This window comes from Heterodontus francisci, chromosome 18 (assembly GCF_036365525.1).
Source record: "Heterodontus francisci isolate sHetFra1 chromosome 18, sHetFra1.hap1, whole genome shotgun sequence".
In the NCBI taxonomy this organism is placed as follows: Eukaryota; Metazoa; Chordata; class Chondrichthyes; order Heterodontiformes; family Heterodontidae; genus Heterodontus; species Heterodontus francisci.
The window spans coordinates 11,738,139-11,757,550 of NC_090388.1; the positions used below are offsets into that span (position 1 = coordinate 11,738,139).

At 42.4% G+C, this 19,412-nt stretch overlaps 2 protein-coding genes across 4 annotated transcripts in view; one reads left to right on the top strand and one right to left on the bottom strand.

The window, feature by feature from the left end:
• The window catches only part of tmtc3 (transmembrane O-mannosyltransferase targeting cadherins 3), a 73,947-nt gene extending 58,535 nt beyond the window's left edge, over positions 1-15,412 (top strand). For both annotated transcript variants that reach the window (XM_068050265.1, XM_068050266.1), the window contains exons 10-14: positions 1,935-2,046; positions 2,919-3,022; positions 6,771-6,940; positions 11,007-11,233; positions 13,914-15,412. In XM_068050265.1, coding sequence (XP_067906366.1) covers positions 1,935-2,046; positions 2,919-3,022; positions 6,771-6,940; positions 11,007-11,233; positions 13,914-14,737 — 1,437 coding nt within the window. In that variant the 3' untranslated portion in view covers positions 14,738-15,412. The remainder of the gene's footprint in view (positions 1-1,934; positions 2,047-2,918; positions 3,023-6,770; positions 6,941-11,006; positions 11,234-13,913) is intronic.
• The window catches only part of cep290 (centrosomal protein 290), a 249,852-nt gene that overhangs the window by 206,139 nt on the left and 24,301 nt on the right, over positions 1-19,412 (bottom strand). The window lies entirely within an intron of this gene.

The following is a 19,412-nucleotide window of genomic DNA, read 5'->3' on the forward strand; positions in this document are numbered from 1 at the left end:
TGTATATGGATTTTAGCAAGGCGTTTGATAAGGTTCCCCATGGTAGGCTCATTCAGAAAGTAAGGAGGCATGGGATTCAGGGAAAGTTGGCTGTCTGGATACAAAATTGGCTGGCCCACAGAAGTCAGAGGGTGGTAGTAGATGGAAAGTATTCAGCATGGAGCTCGGTGACCAGTGGTGTTCCACAAGGATCTGTTCTGGGACCTCTGCTCTTTGTGATTTTTATAAATGACTTGGTTGAGGAAGTGGAAGGCTGGGTTAGCAAGTTTGCCGATGACACGAAGGTTGCTGGAGTTGTGGATAGTGTGGAAGGCTGTTGTAGGTTGCAACGGGACATTGACAGGATGCAGAGCTGGGCTGAGAAGTGGCAGATGGAGTTCAACCTGGAAAAGTGTGAAGTGATTCACTTTGGAAGGTCGAATTTGAATGCGGAATACAGGCTTAAAGACAGGATTCTTGGTAGTGTGGAGGAACAGAGGGATCTTGGGGTCCATGTCCATAGATCGCTCAAAGTTGCCACCCAAGTTGATAGGGTTGTTAAGAAGGCGTATGGTGCATTGGCTTTCATTAACAGGGGGATTGAGTTTAAGAGCCGCGAGGTTATGCTGCAGCTCTATGAGGCCCTGGTTCGAGCACACTTGGAATATTGTGTTCAGTTCTGGTCGCCTTATTATAGGAAGGATGTGGAAGCTTTAGAGAGGGTGCAGAGGAGATTTACCAGGATGCTTCCTGGACTGGAGGGCATGTCCTACGAAGAAAGATTGAGGGAGCTAGGGCTTTTCTCATTGGAGCGAAGAAGGATGAGAAGTGATTTGATAGAGGGGTACAAGATGATGAGAGGCATAGATAGAGTGGATAGTCAGAGACTTTTTCCCAGGGTACAAAGGGCTATCACCAGGGGGCATAATTTTAAGGTGATTGGAGGAAGGTTTCGGGGAGATGTCAGAGGTAGGTTCTTTACACAGAGAGTGGTGGGTGCGTGGAATGCGCTGGCAGCGGTGGTAGTAGAAGCAGATACATTAGGGGCATTTAAGCGAATCTTGGATAGGTACATGGATGATAGTAGAATGAAGGGTAGGTAGTTAGTTTGATCTTAGAGTAGGTTAATAGGTTCGGCACAACATCGTGGGCCGAAGGGCCTGTACTGTGCTGTACTGTTCTATGTTCTACGTTCTAACCTCAGCTGGAGCATTATGTTCAATTTTTAGCACCACATTTTAGGAAGGATGTCAAGGCCTTCGACAGGGTACAGAGGAGATTTACCAGATGGGCATCAGGGATTTCAATTCTGTCGAGAAGCTGCGGTTGTTCTCCTTAGAGCAGAGAAGGTTAAGAGGGGATTTGATAGAGATGGTCAAAATCATGACTAGTTTTGATAGAGTAAATAAAGAGAAACTGTGTTTCCAGTGGCAGGCAAAAAGGGCCAGAGGTGACGTAAGGAAACCTGTTTTTAACACAGTGGTCTTTTGTGATCTGGAATGCACTGCCTGAAAGGGTGTTAAAAGATTCAATTGTAACATTCAAAAGAGAATTGGATACTTGAAGGGAAAACACCTACAGGTCTACATGGAAAGAGCAAGAGAGTGGGACGAATGGGATAGCTGTATCAAAGAGCCAGCATAGGCACAATGGACTGAATAGCAGTCTCCTGCACTCTATCATTCTATGATCAATGAATTTTGATACAAAACGTCATTGTAGTCTTCAGAGATTCAATGTCCAGTTGTGAATGTTAACCTTTGCTGTCATTTGTGTGTTTTGACTATTCACTATTATTTGGGCCTCATGTTTGTGGGATATTTGGCCAAAAGGAGTCGATACTTGTAATATAAATAGTTTGCTGTTCTGCTTTTAATGCAGATGTACAGGGATTTGGCATTCTTTGGCTGTTCTGCTGTAAGACTAAAACTGCGCAATTTTAAAAAAATTTAAAGGTCAATAAAAACAATGCGAAACTTTGGAACAATGTGGGACATGCTTTGGAAAATGAGCACAACTATGGAAAAGCTTTGAAGTACTTCATTCAAGCCACAAGGGTTCAACCAGGTAACACAGTCTCAATTAAGTTGTAAAATACTTGTGCAGCTTCACATGGGCGTATCCCTTCTGGTGATTGTTGACTTGAGATAGGAAATGGAAGCTTGGATCTTGTACAACCTAAGTTGATGTTGGCTGTGCTGATTGAACACATGGCCCGTAAAGTGCATACTTGCACATTACAAACATGTGTGAGTGTCATTTTGTGCTTTGCTACAACACGTAATGCAAAATCTAACTCGATGCTTGTGTAGAGGCCATGAGTAAAGGTTTGTAGGACAAAACCAAACCAGACCAAAAAGAATGAACAAATTTATGTATTGGAACAAATCTGATCTCAGATATGCTAATAGGAAGTCAAATAAATATTCAAAAATGCAAGAAGTAAAATCATTTGAGGAGTTAAGGTGAAATATAAAACGTTGGCAAGTAAATTGTCTGGTGAAACCTAATAGGCAACCATGTGATTTTTTTTTCTTTACCATCCTGTATTAATAAATGATCTGAAACTGGTCCCAAATTCACTATAAATACAATGTCGGCCAAGGGCGTTCCTTCATTGCACATTGCTATATTTAAGCCTAGTTGTTTTTCTGTTTCCTGATCTATTACTTTGTAAGCTGGACTGTCTCAGGCCATCGCTCATAATGTTACTCATATTTCAGGGCTGGTGCCTTTAGAATGGCAATATTGCTGAAGTATTCAGAATTGTTGGAACCTCAAAGGTGCATTAGGGTCCCTTGAAAAAAGAAGCCTGTGAGACATCTGGGCCATATTTTTGAAGCATTTCAGGTTGGATAAGTGTAAAGACAGTATAACATTGAATTAGTTTTGCTAATGCAATGTGGTGTGTTTTATTATTTCACATTCTTGTTGCAAAGATGATATTGGTGCCCATATGAATGTTGGAAGAACCTATAAAAACCTGAACAAAACCAAAGAAGCAGAAGATGCCTACATGCTAGCAAAATCGCTCATGCCACAGGTATGCGGAGACTTTACAAGATCAAGGAAGTCTTCTGTCAAATTGATTTGTTAATACAAATAGTAATTTTATTTCGATATTCACTATATTCAGGAATAAAAGGTACAGTTATTCTGGTCACTCCAGGCTGATACTGCAGGGTCTTGTAATTATGTAACTCAGTTCAGAAGTGTGAGGGCTGTCAGAAGTTCAACTTGTTGCTTTTGATTTTCACACAATTGGCTGAGCAATAGTTAATTGTAAAAAGTCTGCTTAATAATCGGGACTTAACAAAACCTCTGTAAAATGATCTTTCTTGGAACATTAGGAACAAGAGTAGGCCATTCAGCCCTCTATGGCCTGCTCTGCCATTCAATTAGATTATAGCTGACCGACACCGCAACTCCATTTTCCCGCCTTTGCTCCTTATCCCTGATGTCCTCACCCTAACAAAAATCTACCTCAATCTTCCAGCTGTAATTGGTCCCAGCATCCCCAGCTTTTTGGAACATAGAATTCCAAATTTCTGCCACCCTTTGTGTGGAAAAAGTACTTCCTTATTTTACTCTTGAATGGCCAGGCACTGATTTTGACATAATGTCCTCTTATTCTTGATTTTCTGACCATAGGAAATAGTTTCTTTGTACCTACCCATCAAATTCTTCTAAACATTTAAATCACCTAGATTAGTTCAGTCCTTAATCTCCTATATTCAAGGCAGTACAAACTAAGTTAATCTTCTAAACCTGTGAATCATTCTGGCTGCAACGACACCGTACCCCTTCCAATGCCAGTATATTTTCCAGATGCAGTGCCCAAAATAGATTGCAGTACTCCAGATGGGGTCTGACTAAGACTGTATACTGAAGCATAACTTTCACCCTTCTTGTATTCCAGCCCGCTTGAAATAAAGGCCAACATTCCATTCGCCTTTTTCATTACATTTTGTATCTATTAGCTTTTAGTGACATAGACTTGGGCTGTCAAATCTCTCTGCTTCTCTGTAGTTCCTAGTTTCTCACTATTTTGAAAATACTCAGATTTGTCATTCTAGTGTCCAAATTGGGTGATCTCATTCACACATACCCACATTGAACTCCATTCGCTATAGTTACCTGATCTATCTATATCCCGTTGCAACATTCTGCTGCCATCTGCACTCCTTACTGTCCCTCCCAATTTAGTGTTGTCAGCAAACTTGGTTGTACAACTCACTATTCCTTCATCCTTCATTTGACCGAGTATGACATCAATGGACCCTAACAAAACTGGAGTCAATGGTAATCGGGAAAAACTCCACTGGTTGGAGTTGTACCTAGTGCAAAGGAAGATGGTTGTGGTTGTTGTAGGTCAGTCATCTCAGCACCAGGACATCACTGCAGGAGTTCCTCAGGGCAGTGTCCTAGGCCCAACCACCTTCAGCTGCTTCATCAATGACCTTCCTTCATTCATAAGGTGAGAAGTGGGGATGTTCGCTGATGATTGCAAAATGTTCAGCACCATTCGTGACTCCTTCGATACGGAAGCAGTCCGTGTAGAAGTGCAGCAAGACCTGGACAATATCCTGGCTTGGGCTGATGTGTGGCGCGAATGTTACTTGCTACTTAAGTGCCAGGCAATGACCATCTCCCCATGACATTCAATGGCATTGCCATCACTGAATTCCCCACTATCAACATTCTGGGGGTTACCATTGACTAGAAACTGGACTGGAGTAGTCATATAAATACCGTGGCTACAAGAGCAGGTTAGAGGCTAGGAAACCTGCGGCAAGTAACTCACCTGCTGACTCCTCAAAGCCTGTCCACCATCTACAAGGCACAAGTCAGGAGTGTGATGGAATCCTCTCCACTTGCCTGGATGGGTGCAGCTCCAGCAACACTCAAGAAACTCGACACTGTCCAGGACAAAGCAGCTCGCTTGATTGGCACCCCACCAACAAACATTCACTCCTTCCACCGCCAATGCAGAGTTGCAGCAGTGTGTACCTTCTATAAGATGCACTGCAGCAAGGCTCCTTGGACAGCACCTTCCAAACCTGCGACCTCTACCAACTCGAAGGACAAGGGCAGCTAGATGCTTAGGAACATCACCACCTGCAAGTTCCTGTCCAAGCCTCACCATTCCTTTACCGTCACTGGGTCAAAATCCTGGAACTCCCTTCTTAACAGCACTGTGGGTGTACCTACTCCACATGGACTGCAGCGGTTCAAGAAAGCAGCTCACCACCACCTTCTCAAGGGCCATTAGGGATGGGCAATAAATGCTAGCCAAGCCAGCGATGCCCACATCCCATGAACAAATAAAAAAAAACAAGTCATTGATGAATATGGTGATGAATTCAGGCCCATAACAAATCCTGGGGAACACCATTTGTCACATCCCGCCAATCAGAGTGCATACCCTTAATCCTCACTCTTTGTCTTCAACCAATTTCCAACCCTAGTCAACAGGCTGCCTCCAATTCCATGTTCTCTCATTTTTGTCGCTTTTATGCATGGGACCTTATTGAGTGCCTTCGGGATGTCCATATAGATAACATTCATAGACACTCCCTTATCAACCTTATTCGTGACAAACTCAAAAAGTACTATTAGATTTGTCAGACATAACTTATCTTTAACAAGTCCATGTTTTCTGTCTCTAATCAGCTTATATTTGTTCAAATGCTCAGTCACTCTGTCTCTGGTAGCATACCCAAACTGACGGTAAACTGACAGGCCTGTAATTACCTAGTTTTCCTCTGGCACCCTTCCTGAGTAATGTTTAGTTTAGTTTAGAGATACAGCACTGAAACAGGCCCTTCAGCCCATCGAGTCTGTGCCGACCATCAACCACCCATTTATACTAATCCTACACTAATCCCATATTCCTACCACATCCCCACCTGTCCCTATAACCTACCTATACTAGGGGCAATTTATAATGGCCAATTTACCTACCAACCTGCAAGTCTTTTGGCTTGTGGGAGGAAACCGGAGCACCCGGAGAAAACCCACACAGACACAGGGAGAACTTGTAAACTCCACACAGGCAGTACCCAGAATTGAACCCGGGTCGCTGGAGCTGTGAGGCTGCGGTGCTAACCACTGCGCCACTGTGCCGCCCTAATGGAGTAACATTTGTCAAATCCACTTCCTTATTATTGTAAAACTATTTCCTGTTTGTGATCCATGTTAGCATATTTAAACTTAAGAAAATAAAGAAGTCCTGAACATATTTGATGATGATGATTCGCTTTATTATGTGAAATGTTTACATGACTGTTGAGAAAGATGGAACATTTCCTTACATTAGCGTCCATCTTGCACGGCGTGTGGCTATGTGCTTGTCCTTCAATGTCTATATGCCTGCGTCTTTCTTTCTCTCTCGGTCTGCATGTCTCCCTTGGCCTGTGTGTCTCTCTCTCCCTCTCTCTCTTTCTAGGTCTGCACGCCAGTGTGTATGTGTGTGTGTCTCTCTCTCTCTCGAATTGTTTGTGTCTCTCTATTGGTTTGCATGTGTGTGTTTCTCTCTCTCTCTCTCTCTCTGTCTGCAGGCCTGTGCGTGTGCCAGTTTCTGTCTGCCTGCCTTTGTGTGGACAGAGAGCTTCATAGAGGCGCGAGTGTGCAAATGCTGCTCAAGAGCAAGTTACTGCTATGTATTGAAATAATGCAATTTTTATTGGATGTCTACTCCAACATTTGTATATAATGCAGTTTGCAAAACTTACTACAGAATTGACATCTAGCTCAGTGTGAACCTTTGCACATTTTCTTTTGTGAGAAAGGTTATACCAGGAAAGAAGTACGCAGCCCGAGTTGCACCCAATCATTTAAACGTTTACATCAATCTCGCAAATTTGATTCGAGGAAATGAATCTCGTTTGGAGGAGGCCGACCAACTATACCGACAAGCGATCAGTATGAGACCTGATTTTAAACAGGCGTATATCAACAGGTATAGAATTATAGGAACTTACAACGCAAGAGGAGGCTATTTGGTCCATCGTGCCTGTGCAGCTGTGGTTTTTGCCTGTAACTCTGTAATTTCCTCATCCTTAAGTACCTATCCAACTCCCTTTTAAAATTATTTGTAGAATCAGCTTCCACCACTGTTTCAGATACTGCATTCCAGATCCTGACAACTCTAAGTGAAAAAAATTCTCATCACCCCCTGTAGATCTCTTGTCAATGATTTTGAATCTATGACCTCTGGTCCAGGACCCACTCGCCAGAGGAACTAGTTTTTCTCCAGCTGCTCTATCAAAACCTCTCAACATCTTCAAAACCTCTATTAGCTCACCTCTTAGCCTATAGCAGAATCTTTATTTTCTGTTTCATTTTTTGTGATGTGGGTGTTGCTTTCGAGGCTAACTTTTATTGCCCATCCCTAGTTGCCCTGAGAAGGTGGTTGTGGTAGGCTGCCTGCTTGAACCACTGATAACTGAGAGGCTTGCTACGTCACTTCAGAGGGCAGTTAAGAGTCAGTCATCTAAGCGGGGGTCTGGAGTCAAATATAGGCCAGACTGGGTAAGGATTGCAGGTTTCTTTCCCGAATGACATCAGTGACCCAGTTGGTTTTCACGGCAATCTGACAACTTAATTTCACTTTTACTGACTGCAATTTGTTACTTCTAAATTGTTAAAAACGGAATTCAAATTCTCATTGGTGCTGTGGTAGGATTGAATTGCTGGTGCAGTAATTTAGAGTTATAGAGCACAGAAACAGGCCCTTCGGCCCATCATGTCCGTGCCAGCCATCAAGCACCTATCTATTCTCATCCCATTTTCCAGCACTTGGCCCGTAGCCTTGTATGCTATGGTGTTTCAAGTGCTCATCTAAATACCTCTTAACTGTTGTGAGGGTTCCTGCCTCTACCACCCCTTCAGGCAGTGTGTTCCAGATTCTATACACCCTCTGGGTGAAAAACTTTTTTCTCAAATCCCCTCTAAACCTACTTCCCCTTACCTTAAATCTATGTCCCCTGGTTCTTGACCCCTCCACTAAGGGGAAAAGTTTCTTCCTATCTATCCCATCAATGCCCCTCATAATTTTGTATACCTCAATCAGGTCCTGCCTCAGCCTTCTCTGCTCTAAGGAAAACAACCCTAGCCTTTCCAGTCTCTCTTCATAGCTGAAATGCGCCAGCCCAGGCAACATCCTGGTGAATCTCCTCTGCACCCTCTCCAATGCAATCACATCCTTCCTATAGTGTGGTGCCCAGAACTGTATGCAGTACTCCAGCTGTTGCCTAACTAGCATTTTATACAGCTCTATCATAACCTCCCTGCTCTTATATTCTGTGCCTCAGCTAATAAAGGCAAGTATCCCATATGCCTTCCTAACCACCTTACCTACCTGTGCTGCTGCCTTCAGTGATCTATGGATAAGTACACCAAGGTCCCTCTGACCCTCAGTACTTCCTAGGATCCTACCTCCATTGTATATTCCCTTGCCTTGTTAGTCTTCCCAAAATGCATCACCTCATACTTCTCAGGATTAAATTCTATTTGCCACTGCTCTGCCCATCTTACCAGCCCATCTATATCGTCCTGTAATCTAAGACTTTCTTCCTCACTATTAACGACACCACCAATTTTCGTGTCATCTGCGAACTTACTGATCATACCTCCTATATTCACGTCTAAGTCATTAATGAACACTGCAAACAGCAAGGGTCCCAGAACGGATCCCTGCGGTACACCACTGGTCACAGGCTTCCAATCGCTAAGACAACCCTCGACCATCACCCTCTGCCTCCTGCCACTAAGCCAATTTTGGATCCAATTTGCCAGATTGCCCTGGATCCCATGGGCTGTTACCTTCTTGACCAATCTCCTATGTGGGACCTAATCAGATGCCTTACTGAAGTCCATGGAGACTACATCAACTGCTTTACCCTCATCTGCACACCTAGTCACCTCGAAAAATTCTATCAAATTTGTTAGACATGATCTCCCCCTGAAAAAGCCATGCTGACTATCCTCGATTAACCCCTGCCTTTCCAAGTAGAGATTAATCCTGTCCCTCAGAATTTTTTCCAATAGTTTCCCTACCAATGATGTTAAACTCACTGGCCTGTGATTACCCGGTTTATCCCTACTACCCTTCTAGAATAATGGTACCACATTCACTATCCTCCAGTCCTCTGGCACCTCTCCTGTGGTCAGAGAGGATTTGAAAATTTGTGTCAGAGCCCCTGCAATCTCCTCCCTTGCCTCACATAGCAGCCTGGAATACATCTCATCTGGGCCTGGGGATTTATCCACTTTTAAGCCTGCTAAAACCGCTAATACCTCCTTCCTTTCAATGCTAATGTGTTCAAGTATATCACAAAACCCCTCCCTGATCTCTACACCTACATCATCCTTCTCCATAGTAAACACAGATGAAAAGTAATCATTTAAAACCTCATCTATGTCCTCCGGCTCCACACACACAATGCCACTTTGGTCCCTAATGGGCCCTATTCTTTCTCTGGATATCCTCTTGCCCTTAATATACTTATAAAACGCCTTGGGATTTTCCTTTATCTTGCCTGCCCGTGTTTTTTCATGCCCCCTCTTTGCTCTCCTAATTATTTTTTTAAGTACGCCCCCTACACTTTCTATACTCCTCTAGGGCCTCCGCTGTTTCTAATAATGTTTTTATCTATGGTAAGGGAGGCATCTTTAAATGGTCTCTTGGTAGGGTTAAGGGGGCACACTATGCTAGAGCTTGAGTCTGATGTGCTTCATTTCATGACTGTTACAAGTACAGCACCAACGGGGCTTTGTACAGTTGTTACCAGGGCATGGTCAAGAAACATGTTAACACAGAAAAAAATTCTAAAGAAAAGTATTACATTCAGTGAATATGTGGGTAAAGGCAAAATGAATACAGCAGCTTAAGGATTACCAAACAGCTAGGCCCCTTCTATTTACTACACAATTGTGGATATTTAATTGTGCCAACTATTTTTCATTTAGCAGACGCAGGCCTGTATTGTCATGATGGATAACATTTGATACTTCAGAGGCTTTTAAGAATTTCTAGGAATCTAAGGCTGTTTATTGAACAATGTGCTCTCGTGGAATTATAATCCTCGTATTTACTGCTGACTTCATTTTTTTTTAGTAACTTTATCTTGGTAACAACAGGTCAACATTATGATGTTGCTAGTTCTTTTTTAAAGAAAAAAGGTTAGTTATCTGAGCCAAGAAACTACTTTGCATACTATTTAATCCATTTTGAAGTGTAGATGTGCTGGGTATTCAGGTAGTTTCAGATAGATAAGGGGCTGAAGCCAGGGTTTTCTATAAAGGTTACATACCAAAGTATGATAAAGGATGGTAAAACTACCTGGGCATTTGGCCCATGCTGTACAGACATGGGTCGGCATCAGTTGTCAGTGAACTCAGTTCAAAAAATGAATACTTTGTGAGAAATGTTCAGTTAGGTTCACAAGACAGTTCCACACACTGCTATAAATAGTGTCAGCTGTGGCTCAGTGGGTAGCACACTTCCTTCAGAAGGGTGTGAGTTTAAGTTCCACTCCAGAGACCATAGCGTATAATCTAGGCTGACACTCCCAGAGCAGTACTGAGGGAGTGCTGCACTGTCGAAGGTGCTGTCTTTCAGATAAGACGCTGAACCAAGGTCTTGTCTGCCCTCTCAGGTGGACGTAAAAGTTCCCACAATACTATTTGGGGAAGAGCACGGGAATTCTCCTCTGTCTCCTGGGCTAATGTTTATCACTCAACATCAAACTGATGTCATTATAAAATAGATGTTTGTGGGATCTTGCTGTGTACAATTTGGCTGCTACATTACAACAGTGACTACACGTCAAAAATACTTCAATAGTTGTAAAGCATTTTGGGAAATCCTGAGGGTGTGAAAGGTGCTACATAAATGCAGGTTTTCTTTCTCTTTAAATCTTAACTGTTCAGGTCAACAGGAAATATTTATTGGCTCATTCAGCAATTCTGAATTGGAATGTTTGCCTTGGCTGGATGCTAAGTTCTTGATGCTTAATTCTCAGGGGTGAGTTGCTTCTGAAGATGGACAGGCCTCTGGAGGCCAGGGATGCCTACATCAGGGCCCTGGAACTGGACAAGACCAATGCTGACCTGTGGTACAATTTGGCGATTGTTTACATTGAGCTCAAAGACCCATCTGAAGCCTTGAAGCATTTCAACCAGGCTCTAGAAATCAGTTCTAACCACAAGCTGGCACTGTTTAACTCGGGTCTGCTAATGCAAGAATCAGGTAAATCGGCAGGTCATCCTTAAAACCAATTGTTGTTTGCGTCAGGCCATGTGGAGAATGTAAAAGCCATGTTAGAAGTCTATGGCTGATTTCACCCTTTCTCCTCAGAAACTGTCAAGATTTTGTGGAGCGCTGTTTGTAAAGTTTGAGTACTTGCGATGAACGTTAGGAAAGTCAAGTCTTAGGTGTTACTAAATAAGTCGATAGTTGTCATCTCGTAAGGAGTGGAAATCCCACAGGAATAGAAAAATAAGCTGAATCAAACGTTCTGAGTATCTACTGAAAGAACTTAATCCCAAAGATGTAAAAGCACACTGCTGCACACATTAGAAAGCTGGAAAGTTTATTAGTAAACACTGAACTTTCCTTTTGCGTTCCTGTAATTCACAATTAAGGGTGTTTTATAAGCACTTTTCGATAACGTTTTTTAAGTTAAGGTGTGCAGAGATTAAAAGGTGGCTTATGAATTTTTGGAATATCTTTACAAGTTGTAAATGTTCAGATTGCTTTCGGCTTGATCCCCAAATCTGAATGTTGAATACCCTAGATTCTTCTGTTTGATGGCAGAGAAGGTGGTAATTGCCCGGACTGGTTTATGTATGACTCCAGATTCACAGCAATGTGGTTGACCCTTAACTCCCTTCTGAAATGGCCTAAGAAGCCACTCAGTTGTCACCACCACCTTCTCAAGGACAATTAGGGATGGGCAACAAATGCTGGCTTTGCCAGTGACGGCCACATCCTGCAAATGAATACATTTTTTTTTTTAAAGCGCCCAAAACTTTTTATTTAGTGAATATAGTGGGACACTCTTGACATGATTTATTAATATTTAATTTAAAAAGGCATTCTCATTTGGTTTATCTCAGGGTGAGGTGCCTTGTCTCAGAAGGTCATGGGTTCAAGTCCTGCAATCTAGGCTGACACTCGCAGTGCAGTACTGGGGGAGTGCTGCACTGTTAGATGAGACATTAAACCGAAACCCGTCAGTCCTCCCAGGTGGACGCAAAAGGTGCCATGGCACAATTTCGAAGAAGAGCAGGAAGTTCTGCCAGATATCCTGGGGCCAGTATTTATCCTTCAACCAACATCACTAAATAAAAAATTATCTAGCTACTGTCACATTGTTGTTTGTGGGACCTTGATGTGCACACATACTGTCGTGTTTCTGACGTTACAACAGTGACTGCACTTCAGAATTGTTTCACTGGCTGTAAGGTACTTTGGGATGTCCCAAGGATGTGAAAGGCAGTATAGAAATGTAATTTCTTTCTTTCAGTTGGTTCAAAGCACGTTCTTGGGTATTGTATTGTTGTCAGGGGCCTGGAAACAGATTGCCTGGTAGCCTCTCTGACATCGTTTGGAAGTGAGAAAATAACATTTAAAAGGGGAGTAAAGTGGGATGGATGTCAGAAGAGTGAGGAAATATAAATTTTGATAGACTAATCCACACTGAAGGTTTTCTAAGACTACGATTATATACTGCACTCAATGGTGTTTTGCATTAAGTCAAAAAAAGAAGATATTCAATAAAATATAACCTTTCAGCTTTTAATGTGTTCTATAACAGCTACTCTATCTTTGGGTTGCAGTCCCTAAGCACTTTTGTGTTGGTTTATTTTTCTCCCGATCTGCAGAATTATGGCCTCTGGAGATTGCAATCATGAGTTTAGTTATTGAAACCTAAGTTTCTAAATGTTGATTGAGAAGTCTGAACTGATTGCACAAATTTAGTTGCTGGAATCCTCAGAAAGCAGACTGCATTTGCTTGGGTGTAACCAGGGAAATGCAGATATCTATCACATTAGGGGAGCACAGAGTCATGAAGATGTTGCCAGGGGATACTAATGAGCTAGTCTTGGGTAGACTGAAGGGTGACCTATAAAAATAGGAACAGAAAGAGGCTATTTACCTCCTCGAGCCTGCTCCAGCATTGAATGAGATCATGGTTGATCTGGGACCGAGCTCCAAATACCAGCCTGTTCCCCAATCCCTTAATACCTTTGGTTTTTAAAAAAATCTATCAAGCTCAGTTTTAAAATTAACAATTGGTCTAGCATCAATTGTCATTTATGAAAGAGAGTTCCAAACTTCTACCACCCTTTGCGACCTGATGGAAATCATTAAGATTATAAAAGGGATCGATAGGGTAGACATAGATAAGGATGTTTCCACCTGTGAGGGAAGGCTAAAACTAATCTATATCTACTAGGGAATTCCCGAGAAGCTTCTTTACCTAGAGAGTGGTTAGAATGTAGAACTTGCTACCACAAGCAGTAGTTGCGGAGAATATCATAGATACATTTAAGAGGAAGCTAGATAAACACAAATGAGAGAAAGGAATAAAGAGATATGTTGATGATGTTAGATGAAAAGTGGTGGGAGGAAGCTTGTGTGTAGCATAAACACTGGCATGGATCAATTGGGCCGAATGACCTGTTTCTGTGCTGTATATTCTACGTAAAGGTTGCCATGGGACAGCAATGAACCAGTCTTAGATATCCATAGACGGCTGTGCAATCAATGCAACTCAGGTTAAACAAATGATGAAGGGACGCTGTCATAGTTGTTGTCATGTGCTTCTCACAGAAATTTAGTTTGGTTAGAAGATAATTGAAGTGTGGACAATGAATAGAATTAAAAACACCAAATGATTTGTTGTTTTACTGTGTTTTAACAGGTGAAGCCAGCCTAAGGCCTGAGGCGAAGAAGCGTTTCTTAAGTTACGTGGAAATGGAGCCTGAGGATGCAAATGGATATTTCAATCTGGGCATGCTTGCCATGGACAACAAGGAGAATGTCGAAGCTGAATCCTGGATGAAGAAATCCATCCAGGTGCAGCCAGGTTTCCGCAGTGCGTTGTTTAACCTGGCGCTGTTATATTCTCAGACTGGGATGGAGTTGGAAGCTCTTCCAGTACTGGCGGATCTGCTGCATCACCACCCTGATCACATTAAAGGCCTCATCCTGAAGGGAGATATTCTGATGAATAAAAAGAAGGATATTAAAGGAGCCAAGCGGTGCTTTGAGAGGATTCTGGAGATCGATCCCTCCAATGTTCAGGGGAAGCACAACCTGTGCGTCGTGTACTTTGAAGAGAGGGACCTCGTGAGGGCTGAGGCTTGTCTGTCTGAAACCTTGGCTTTGGCACCAGACGAGGAGTACATCCATCGTCACCTGGGCATCGTGCGCAGTAAGATAGCAGCTCAGGGCAGCGGAGGCCCGTTGGAACATTCAGCCGCAATCAGTCCACCAAATCAAGGGGGGGATAAAGCCTCCACTGGGAATCTGAAGAGGCATGACAGAGAACAGAGGAAAGCTTCTGAAACATTGGAGGCTGCTGAAGGTGATGCAGACTTTCCCAGCAACTCTAAACAATCCCAAAATGGTCTGAACAAACGGACAAAAAAAAAGTCCAATAAAGAGATCAAAGAGATTGAAAAGAAGCGAGCTGCAGCCTTAAAACGGCTAGAAGAGATTGAACGCATTTTGAATGTTGAGTAGTCAGAAAATTTCAAAACCTAAGGGTGTGTATGATCATCGTCCTGTTAACTTGACTATATTATTGTGGCAACAATGGTTTACAGTTCCCTGCCATGCAGGAAACGATATTTTATGCAAAGTAACTTAAATAGGAATCATAATTAATACAACAAAACCAATGTTTTTTCTGAATGCAAATTTAAACACTAATTTAACAAAACTTAAAGGCTTCTACCTCCAATCATATTCATAAGTTAGAGCCAATAGCGTTTCATGTAGAAACAGTGTACAGAGCTTGGAAAAGGAAGCTTTTGATAAAAATGTTGCATTTTAGGGCTCTACCACAATCCAAGGGTTTGGATGTTCGTGAGTCAACCCAATGTTATTGGGTGGTCCAGTAGATCAAAAGATATTCAGGTTTTCCTCTAGTAGTTCAATGATTAAGTGAATCTCAACGTGTGGGAATTACAGATTAAGAAATTCCCAAATTGAAATCCAGGCGTGTTGGGTGTTTTCACTCAAGGCAGCAATAAGGCATCACAATTGGTTTTTGTGTCTCTGCACTGAGGGAGTGAGTAAAATCTGCTGGGGTTCCCCACTTTGGTCATTGTTTGGAAAGTTCTCTTTTGGGCCTCCTTATCTCGAGAGACAATGGATACGCGCCTGGAGGTGGTCAGTGGTTTGTGAAGCAGCGCCTGGAGTGGCTATAAAGGCCAATTCTGGAGTGACAGGCTCTTCCACAGGTGCTGCAGAGAAATTTGTTTGTTGGGGCTGTTGCACAGTTGGCTCTCCCCTTGCGCCTCTGTCTTTTTTCCTGCCAACTACTAAGTCTCTTCGACTCGCCACAATTTAGCCCTGTCTTTATGGCTGCCCGCCAGCTCTGGCGAATGCTGGCAACTGACTCCCACGACTTGTGATCAATGTCACACGATTTCATGTCGCGTTTGCAGACATCTTTATAACGGAGACATGGACGGCCGGTGGGTCTGATACCAGTGGCGAGCTCGCTGTACAATGTGTCTTTGGGGATCCTGCCATCTTCCATGCGGCTCACATGGTCTCTGCACTGAGGGAGTGAGTAAAATCTGCTGGGGTTCCCCACTTTGGTCATTGTTTGGAAAGTGCATGTGGATAAATGCTGCGATCGGATGGGGCTTGGCTGAAAATGGGTCTCCCTTCCCCCACGACCATGGTCCATAGCAGCTAGCACAATGCACAATGACCAGGCTTACACTCAAAGAGCCACGCGTTGAACTTTGCCTCAGATGTACCCTCAGGAAAGAAAGGAGGACAAAAGCTGTGAAGGAGAACAAGCTTTCTGAGGCTTGGGTTGGCATCCCAACCAGACTGACAGGGTGAAAGCAGTTTCTCTCTTGTCTGTGTTCTTCCACAGGATGAGATTGCCTACAATGGGAACTAATTGGCAATCACAGCCAGCAGCCACAGGAACGGATACTGTCATAGAAAATTTGCAACACAGTATGGGTTCATCCTTCAAGGCTGTATAGATAGCAAGCTTTAGACCTGCATTTTATGAAACCTGAGAATCTTTGACAGTCTAAAAAGAAAAAATTTCCCCAGGACTCTGAAATGTTACCTTGAGCATGAAAAGAAAGCAACTATTTGAACTCTGAAATTGTTATATGGCCTGCAGCACCCTTTCACAACCTGTTATTTATACAGTAGAGCTGAGTGTTATGTTCACTGCCTTCACATGTTGGGCAGTGCTTAGATAAGCCCAATTTTCATTTTCTGTGCATAAAGTTTAGTTACTGTGGCAATGAAAAGAATCTTTGCTAGTTATACAAAACCACTCCTGATATGAATGTTACTTAGCAGCAGCAGATTTTAACGGAAAATGTATGTTGCTGTAATTTTCCATGTGGGCATGTATGTAAACATTTAGTCTTCTATATCAAATCAAATCATACACCGATATAAAAATATCAAACATACTGTATTCATTTATCTTAAATTTAGTATCCGGTCAAACTTTATTTTTTGCTTCTTTTCCATGTTTGTGTTAAGTTGCACAATGTAATCACAAACTAATTCTCGTTGTATTAAGGAGGCAGTTTTTACACCTTGATTGTACGCAACGCTGTAGTCATTAGAAATGTATATAATTACGCAAGGTCAACAGTTCCACTGATGAACCTACACTGCAAACTTATTCTGAGTTATTCACAGTTTTGCCATTTCAGTTCATAGGGAATTGGCCAAGTTTTTGGTGGATCAAATCATTAACTAGAAACATGCCCTTTTAACCAAGGCTAGTAGATATTGACTACTCTAATGTCTTGGTCTGTGTTTTTAATTGACACTAACAAGTGGTATAACCTCTCACCTAAATGGATGACTTTTTTTGTCTTTGCTTGAATACAAATAAAATTTGAATTTCAGAGTATTCTGACTTTGGGCCGATCTCTCTCAAAGGGAAAATACATGTGGGTTACAACACAGGAGGAAGTCATTTGGTTCAACCTGTCTATGCAGTCTCTTTGCTACAGCAATCCAAAATTAGACCCACTGCCCTGCTCTCATTTTTTGTATCTTCAGTAGAGAAGCATTGTTTTTGCAACAGTAGAAGATTGACACAGAGTGTCGTAACTGGCAGTTGCTGATGAGTCTGGAGTTGTAACATGCGTGTGCTGATGAGGGCCCTTGCTTTTTAAAATGATGTTTGCCAAAATGTGCTGTGCTCATGGCAGATTCTCTTAAACTGACACAACACAGCCTCTTAATAAGTGGACTCATTATATAATGACACAGCAGAGTCTTAATATAAACTGAATCAGCAAAGTCTGTGAAATTGTCTCATGAGATGGAGACAAATGATGCAAAATTTAAAAAATATAAACAGAAAAAGCTGGAATCACTCAGCAGGCCAGGCAGCATCCATGGAGACAAAAACAGAGTCAACATTTGAGGTCTGACCATTTGTTGGAATTGGAAAACATTACAGATGTACAGGTTTTATGCAAGTGCAGAGACAGGGAAAAGTGGGAGGGGAGGAAAGAAAAGAACCAAAGGGAAGACCTGTAATAAAGTGGAAGGCAGGAGTGATTTTACTGAACAGCAGAATCATTACCAACACCTGCTGTCTGGAAAAAATGGGTGCAGCAGTATTGAACTCAAATTGAGTCTGGCAGGCTGTAAAGTCCCTATTTGAAAGATGAGGTGCTTTTCCTTGAGATTCTGTTGAACAAATTAAGTTTGTTGCGATGTCTTGCACACTATGCTGCTTGTGATTGGTTAGAATTAAAGAGGCAGAGCAGTATTGAGTGCCTTTTTGAAACTGACGCACAATTTGTGAGTTGCAGTTTCTTGGTCTTTGATTACCACTGCAACCAGTACATACCTGTCTTGACTAATGGTTGGGGAGACCTGGCCTAGTCTGGTGATATTCTTGCGAATATGGGAGTTGAATCTCTTCATAGGATCTGTCAATCGTAAAATTCCTGAGAAAGTTTCCCTGGGGCATTATCCATTAGTAAACAAATGGCCTCAATCTCAACACCTGCATTACTGATATGAGGGATGTGTTGTAATACTGCCTCAGTTGTATTAAAACTTGGTGCTGCCTCTCCCACCTGAGAACTTTGCTGCAATTCATCCACCTGGGATTGGACAATTTTGATCCACAGCTGTGCACTCACTTATTTTGATTTTAAACCTATTTTTGATGTCCGCCTCAATTTTAAGACACTTGAGTTTGCAGGCTCCTGCCAAAATTTTCCTGAACATAGACAGAATTGTTCTGATCACAAGTTACCAGGTGCATACAAGCATGTGAAACTTTTGAGCAGGAAATGATCAGCTGGTCCATCAAGTCTTCCCCAAATGCCATAATGGTTGGAGCATCATCGCTAAAAACTTCTCTTCCTTACCCCCAACCCCACAGCACCCATGTAATTTCTGGGAGAGGCAAAAAACCCAGGGACAATAAAGGAGAAAATGTTCTGGAAAATTCCTCTCCGACCTGCCTCCCTCCCCCACCTTTAGTTGACCATTCCAAGAAATTACATGGACCAAATGTTGGGCTAACGATGAAGAAGCGGGTGGAGAAGGTTATCTTTTTCAGGAGTCTCCTTTGGAACAAATAGCTGACTTGTGTTCCAGATTCTTGTATTTTGATTGGACATAGTGCTGATACTGCTGTCCAGTCAAATATAATTAAGCCAGAAATATTTACAGAAGTTCAACAACAGATTGATTGGCAGCCCAGCAGTTCTTTCCCAATTTTGTCTCTATGATGTCTATTACCAACTTTCTTTTTTAAACTTCTATGGGATGTGAAGTGGGCATCGTGGGCAAGACCAGCGTTCATTGCCGATCCCTAGTCGTCCTTGAAAAGGTGGTGTGGAGTCTCCTTGAACCACTGCAGCCCATGTGGTGAAAGTACTCCCACAGTGCTGTTAAGGAGGACGTTCCAGGATTTTGACCCAGCAACAATGAAGGAACGGCTGAAAGCGTCCAAGTCAGGTTGGTGTATGACTTAGAGGGGATCTTGGATGGTATGGTGTTCCCATGTGCCTATTACCCTTGTCCTTCTAGATTGCTGATTTGAGAGTTACATAGGTAGTTAAGCTTGCATAGTGCTATAACAGTTGCCAAGTTATATAGGTTACTAAGGCAATTAATTATTTATCTAATTGCTGATTCACTCGTGCTAATCCAGGTTGAACAAAATATG